At 37.4% G+C, this 7,496-nt stretch overlaps 1 protein-coding gene across 5 annotated transcripts in view; it reads right to left on the bottom strand.

Annotated features, from left to right (window-relative positions):
* Positions 1–1,138: 1,138 nt before the first annotated feature.
* SLC7A2 (solute carrier family 7 member 2) overlaps positions 1,139–7,496 on the bottom strand; it is a 58,752-nt gene continuing 52,394 nt past the window's right edge. For all 5 annotated transcript variants that reach the window (XM_027802154.2, XM_055702582.1, XM_055702562.1 and 2 more), the window contains one exon: positions 1,139–7,030. In XM_027802154.2, coding sequence (XP_027657955.1) covers positions 6,843–7,030 — 188 coding nt within the window. In that variant the 3' untranslated portion in view covers positions 1,139–6,842. The remainder of the gene's footprint in view (positions 7,031–7,496) is intronic.

Here is a 7,496-nt window from a genome sequence, read left to right as displayed (position 1 = left end):
GTAGGGGCTCTGCGGAAGTTCGTTGCTTGCGTTAGCTCCTGCGTGGCCGCTGCCCCTCGCCACGCGTGGCTCCGCGCCGGTGCCAGCCGTGCGTCGCCTTCGGGCTGCCCTGTGCCGGCAGCGGGGAGCGGGGCAGTGCCGGAGCCGTGCGGGGTGCGCATCACCGGCACAGCGCGCACGGGTCCGCCTTGGCCTAAGGCGGCAAGAGCACGTTTTTAAGTCAGACTATTGCCCTTGTTCTAGCCTGGCACAGCAAGGACATTCCCAAAAGCCTCCGCTTAACAGTGTAGAAGCAGAGGAAGTATTTATGTGTTGCTATTGGGGATTCCACAGATATTTCAAGATCAGTCCTACTAAATACACGCAGTAAGGTGATTATTAATAATTTGAAAACTTTACAAGGAAATACATAAAAAAGTTGTGGTATACCTCAGAAAAAAGCCCAAAGGTATAGCTGCTCTTAAGTCTGTGAACAAAGGTCACTGCTCAAGTATCTTTAAAACCAGTGCCAGATGCTAAGCTTGCCCTGGGAGCGTGGTCCTCAGTGCCAAGGTTATTGTTTATCCATTGCCCAGACTCATGCTTTTATTCTCCTGCTGTACCCACAGGATTATTCAAAGTTGAGGAAGTTTTTTTGGTTGGTTTGGGGTCTCATTTTTTCCTTTTTAGGAAAAAAAAAACCCAAATCAACAGTGAGTTTATCCATCCAGCTCTGAGGTTGGATGCTGCCAGGACAAGGCTTAGTACTTCAGAAGGTTGAGTACCACAAACGCCAAGGACTACGCCCTCCCTCTGGAAATAAAACCTAACATCATCTCTGGTTTGGCACTGTAAGATAAAATGCCCAAATCAAAGGGTGCTACTCTTAGTAACTTCTTGAGTGCTTGGATGCAAGTATGAAACCAAGTGCTAGTATCTTCATCTCCAGACCACTGGATAAACAAGATTTAAACATCAAACATGGTTGTTTATTCCTCTCTATAAAATGCATACGAGTTATGTTATTTATTTTAAATGTTATCATTTGTATAATACCATGACACTAGATATCTGATACACTTAATGATTATTGTTACTGTATTATTTTAGAGTTTAGTAAAACTATAGTGGTGGCTAAAGTCTGAGCTGTTCTGTGAAGTACATACAAGTGATACTCGGTTTTATTTAAAAAATATGGAACAAATGCACAGTTGTTATCCCATGAAGCACATTTTACAGTAAATGAAGAGCCATGTAATTTCCATTAGAATTTGGAACTAAGGTAACTAAAAATACTGCTCATTACAATTCTATTGTAAAAGTGGAAAGACAAGCACCATATTCTTAAATATAAGCATTTTTACTTTCATAAAAATTCAAGACTTCTTATTTTGGTAGAACACTTCAAAGAAACACAATTTTGTAGTTTAAGTTGCATCATAATAGTTCTATCTACATATTAAATGCTCAGCAGCATATAATACAGAAATAATCATTACAATGTACATATGAACAAAAAAGTTAAAATGGATATGAACACTGATGTTCTTTAAAATGATGCGCACATAACTATTTTTAAAGATACGTAACATTTCATGCTTTACTGTCTGGTAACACAAAAGAAAAAAGCCCTCTTAAACATTCAAATCCTTTTATCCTTTGTCCTGACTCCAGCTTCACCAAGTCCTGACTCCAGCTTGGTGAAGCTGGACTTTACCTGGCACAAGGCTCAATTAAAACATACAAAGACAACAGAATTTGTCCAGTTGACAATAAAGATAATGATATATATATACATAGTTCTATGTAATGCATGTCTACACACAGAAATCCTTTAACTTGGCAAATGTTAAGGAGTTTGATTTCTATAATTGAATGGAAAACAGATCAGGAGATGGTAAAGACGTTATCTTTGGAAAGGTCCAACTATTAAAAATGCAGAGGTCCTCAAAACATATACCAGAAAGAAATACTAAAGGTACAGGAAATTTAAAACAAATGCAAAGACCCTACACTATAGGAAATACCACCTGCTCTTTCTGCAAAATAGATATTTGCCTAACGCTGAGTAATCTCAGTGCTTTCAATGAGCACACTACAGTTTGTACAAGCTGCCTGTCCTGGCAAGTCTAGAAAGAATTGGGGCCCAAGAGCATTAAAAGGTGCTTTTATTTTCTTTTTTGTGTAATCAAGTAACACATGCCAGCCATCATGTGAATTAAATTCCTGCTGTGCAAAATGCACCTCGATGTCAAAGGCATCACACCTGATTAAAACAATTGCACAGTCCCACACAGATTACCTGCACTGTCACGGATTTCACCCAGGTTGCTCAGCTTTTAGCATCTCGGGATGCTTATGGCACATCTGATATTGGCACTTACTAAAACCTGCATGAAAACAGTACGCCATTTATGTCTTAAAAATATATGTAAATTTTAGGGGAAAGGTGGCTAGGCTTTTACATTTATCATCTAATAAAATACAGAATATATATTTAAGCTTTAACAAGTTTTGCCTTTAAATTCATTGTATCATTTAAACTTTCTGGATGGCATAGTTAAATTCATATAGGTACATAAGTAACCCATATCACTGCTATTGACAATTATTACTGGTAATTCTCTAACAGCAGGTAATATAAATGGCTTTAACATATGGTGACATGAACAGAATATGACAGATTTCAGGAATCTAATTGGCATTTGTGTGCAGGAAAAATACTTAGTATTATCAACAGAACACTTTTATTCAGGACAACAGACAATGAAATCTAAGATACCTCATAAATTTTCCTATTGCAGAGTTAGAACTGATACACCACAAGATCACTTCAGTTAACATGAGTTATAAAGAAATGTTTTATAACTCTTACCCTTCAGAATAAAAAGATTGATTTGTTCTCCCTTAAATATGCTTTGGCTTACTTTCTTAAATCCATCTAGATAAGAATAATTCCTCTGTCTAAAGGCATATCCAGAATGTACCATTGCAAATAAAGGTTTCGGAGGATTTTTTCTACAAAGGAAATACACAACAATAAGCTACCTCCAATAGCAGGTATTTTGTATTAACACATACCATTATTATTTGCACAGAACAATTTTAAATATCAAAAACTATGTTAAAAAATAACAATTAATTCTACTGGACTTGTGCTTTCAGCTGCTCTCTCAGCAAACACAGACATACAGCAAACGCGAGAACAAAATTGGGATTTGTTTCGTACATGGCTCCTGTGTAAGGACTAGCATGTCATGTCCTTTGCTGCTCCAAAGTCCCACTAAAGCATCTGGAATTTCAAGACTGCCTATAAAAATGCATACCAAAATTACCATAAATATTTTACCTCTGGCTTGTTCTTACTCAGCAACTGACTAATAATGACTTGAACTATACACACATATAAATAAGCTTTACGTACTTGAAGCAACCAAGAATACCCAGTGAGTTTCCTTTAATTTAATTTTGTATCTCATTAGTTAAGTGGATAGTTCCTGTGCTGCAGCTGCTCCCATATCCCTTAGCAACATTTGTACAGGCACATTCTTCTATTTTCATATAATTCATTTCTCTAACAAGGGGGGGAAGAAATATTCATACAAATGAAAGGGGAAACTGTCAATACACAAAGTGCTGACACATTCATTACATAATTCAAGAAAATAAATTTTCTAGCTTATTTATCACCAGAAGGCTTAGCTAGAACTTGCTTTCGTCAGAAGTTTGTTCTATTGACAGTATTCCTTCAAAGGAAAATTCCAGTGCAGTATAGAAATTATTTTAACCAGTACATCAAAATCACTATGGGCTTACGTCAGACAGATGCAAACATACAGACAGGCGTGCACACATACATTCTATATGATGGCCTTGGGAGAGAGTGGGGTCTTCCTTGCACATCACAGAACAGCAGCAGTTTGCACCTTGGGAGCCTGGCTCGCCTGCTCTGCACCACCAGCAGCCATAGGAAAAAGTAAATCTCTGCTTCCCACACACCAAGATGTGTAATGAGTTTTAAAAGAGCTGTGTTTCACTGTAGGCTTGTAAAGACATCGTGCAAAAGCTTTACTGGACCACCGCTGGCTTGCTCCCACAGCAATGGCATTTTTTGCAGCTGAGGATTTAAGAGTACTGGACAAGACAGGTTAGCAATGTCCTCTGAAAGTATAACCACTGAAGAAGCCGTGCTCTTGACTGAGTCATCACTGATGAGGAAAAGCATCAGTTTCTCTGTTTAAAATACTTGTGGGATTGAAAACAACAGAACATGCATTCGTTTACTCAATTTTTTGGTTACTTATAAATAAAACCTTTGGTTTGACATATCTAAGAATTACCACATTGGATTCCTTTCAAGAACCAGGAAAGTCTTAAATTGTTAATATTTCAAACAAGAATGTATAGTTCTTTTGTCATTTTCAGCATAAAAATGGGCCCAAGTTGAGAAGTACAATTTTGACAGCAGATCCAACTGACACAGACAGCTCTTTCATTCACTGAATAGAGAGGTATTGAAAATTATCAATAGCTCTAAGAACTGCCCTGAAAATTCCTATCCATACCTTTCGACCAAATACTTACTTAGCACATAATCTACTTATATTATCTATATAGAGAGAACACATATATTTATATATATTTTTAATATATACAGAAAATAAATCTAATATGAGATTTGAGTCTTTCTTTAATGGCATTTGTAGAACGATGATGAATTGTGGAAAGAAGTGGCTATAATTTACGGTCAGTTCAGGATGGATTAGGATATGTTAACCAACAGTAAACCACTGCCACCTACCCTATAGTTTCTCCTCATCCTCTGTGTCCCATCCGTTTTTAAGGACCAGCAATCGCTACAACAACGCTCCTCAGGACATCTGGAGTTGCAGGTAGAGGATGCATACGCCGGAACCTCAGCTAAGAGGTAGGTGTTCTACCTGATGCATGCCTCACCTTTCCAGCTTGCGCAGTACCAGCAGGTGCCGCTGGTGCAGCAGCGCACATCTGTCCACTCGCTGCTGCCAGCGCTGCAGGGCCCCCTCCTCCCAGCTCAAGCTGAGAAGAAAGACATCAGGCTGAAAACCTCAGACATGCTCCACGGTGGGGTACCAACCCATTTCAGGGTTCTTTGCCCAGAAGCACTACTTCTGCGCTTCAACATTTAGGCATGCTACTCTCTTAGAACAACAGAAGTCATTTTAAGATTAAAAAGCATGATTCTATGAAAAAAGAACAGGAAAACAGGTTAACCAGTTGTGTTTGTTGGTTTTTGGGGTTTTTTTTTGGGGGGGTGGGGTGGTTTTTTTGTGTCTTTTTCTTTTTGGTGAAATTCCAGCTATTATAAAAAGTAAGGTGCTTTTCACTGTCAACCAACATAGGTCTCACAGGATCTAAAGTTCTTATACCTAACACAAGAGATTAATACCAATGATTAGTACTGGCCACACATTGCAACTCTCCACAACAAAGTACTTTAGGGCAATTATTTTTATAAACACATTCCTGCAAAATAGCTTCATACTATGGAATCCTTCCTGGGACTTGAGCCTACTACTTGCTGAGAAAAAGTGTTAAAATATCTGGATGCCTTTGAGAACATAACTTTTATGTTGAAAAAAAGAACAGTTTCAGTTTTCACCAGCTTTAAAATAATTGTTCACCCTCCACTGCTGCAACGATTCAGTTCTTTATACAAATTAGCATTTGGACATCCTACCCACATGAATGGACTTGTGGGTGTAGGCTTGGCTCACGAAAAAATGCTGTGCTAACATATGATTAAGGCTTAGTGAAGCACTGAAATACTGTTTTGACAAGGATTTTTCCTAAAGCCTGCACCTCTATTTTTTTTTAACCTCCTCTTCCATCTGAAAAGGCGGCTGGGATTTTGTGCATTAATTATCTGAGAAGCAATGTGTAACAGCTAATCTCGGAAATATCAGCTCTGGCACATGGTAAAGAAGAAAGTATAGAAGGGGATAAATGAGTAGTAAGGAGGAAAACTTGATGACTTCTGTATGTAAGTATCAAATTATGTAGTCAAGAATAAAATCCTGTCCCTTCTGAAATCAAAAGCTCAATACTTGCTAAATCATATACAAATGTCATTGTCAATACTGTGACCAACAGATTATTACCCACATGCTTTTGCAGAAAACAACATAGCTTATCTTGGGAGTATTACTTTATACACCCAGCATCTCTGAAAAGAAAAGAATTCGCGTAAATACAAATCTTCAATACTATTTAGAGGGACTAAAAGCCTTTGAAATATCTTTACTGTTTGAATTCTCCATGACTGCTGATAAGTAAAGATAAGCAATTAATTCTTTTTACATAAATACGTGATCCTCTACTTTTTACAAAGTATCAGATCTGTACAATTACCATTTGTTTTGCAAATACTTTCCAGGCCTGTCTGCAATTTATCTCCCATGAGAGTTATTTCTGTAGAAAGAAAAGAGCTATTAGATTGTGACCCAAACATGTAACAGAGGTAAGGAGAAGGTATGAGAGGCACTTGTGTTCACAATGTAGTGTCAAATATTCAGAACTTCTTGCAGGCAGTTCTAAAATTCTTCATATTGTGTGATTGCCAGTGATTTTGGATGATAGTTCAAACAATGCATCCAGGTTTTTGCTTGCCAAAGGATAGTTCTCTTGTTTGTTTAATTTAAATATTAATATCCATGCTGTCGGTTCTGAAATGATGAAGATGGATTAGCAGCTTGTCCAAAATATAAGCCAGGCCTTGTAGTAAACACTTTCAAGAGGCACAGTGTTGGCAGAAAGCTTTTGAAATTTCAGTCCGCAAGTAAAATGTCAATTAAAGGTTTAAAAGACTTGTATGTTTGCGTAGATTAGCATTCACTTGTCCTCTCATGTGCAAGAAATTGATCACTTTCATTTGCATTTTCAGGTTCATCCACTTCTTCCACAGGGTTCTTTTCTTGCAGCCCACTATTTTCTGAACAGAAGTCGTCATCTCTATCGCTACGATGACCTTCAAGACTATGTCTGATGCCATAAGCAAAGTAAATGAGAAAGCCTTCCAAAAGGAAAAAAAAGAACTTAGGGTTTTCAGTCAAATAGTGCATTAAAAAGTAGTTAGTTATTATTCTTTGGCTGAACATATTTTCCAAAACAAGTTTCTTCTTCAGGTATCTGAATCAGCTCATGCCTCAGCTCTTCCCTGTTTCTATGGAAATTCCAATTCCAAATATTTTTTGCATAATTAAATGCTCTAATAGCTCATGAAAACTACCGTGTCAAATTTATGTCTAGATGAAATCAACACGATTTTCCATATCTTAAGGGAGAATGACTGATATATGGAGAAGAAACCTGTTACAAATAGGTTTCTGCACAATTTTAGCTATACTTAGGAAAAAAAATAATTGTGACTTATTGGATGTCCAATATCTTTTATTCTTCATATTACCTCAAAACTGCATTTACAATTTTGACTGCATGTAAATACTGCTTCTGAAGCATGCTCTTGCTTTCATCAGAAA

Source organism: Falco cherrug, chromosome 1 (genome assembly GCF_023634085.1).
Source record: "Falco cherrug isolate bFalChe1 chromosome 1, bFalChe1.pri, whole genome shotgun sequence".
NCBI classification, from domain to species: Eukaryota; Metazoa; Chordata; class Aves; order Falconiformes; family Falconidae; genus Falco; species Falco cherrug.
This window is presented reverse-complemented; position numbering and strand designations above follow the sequence as displayed.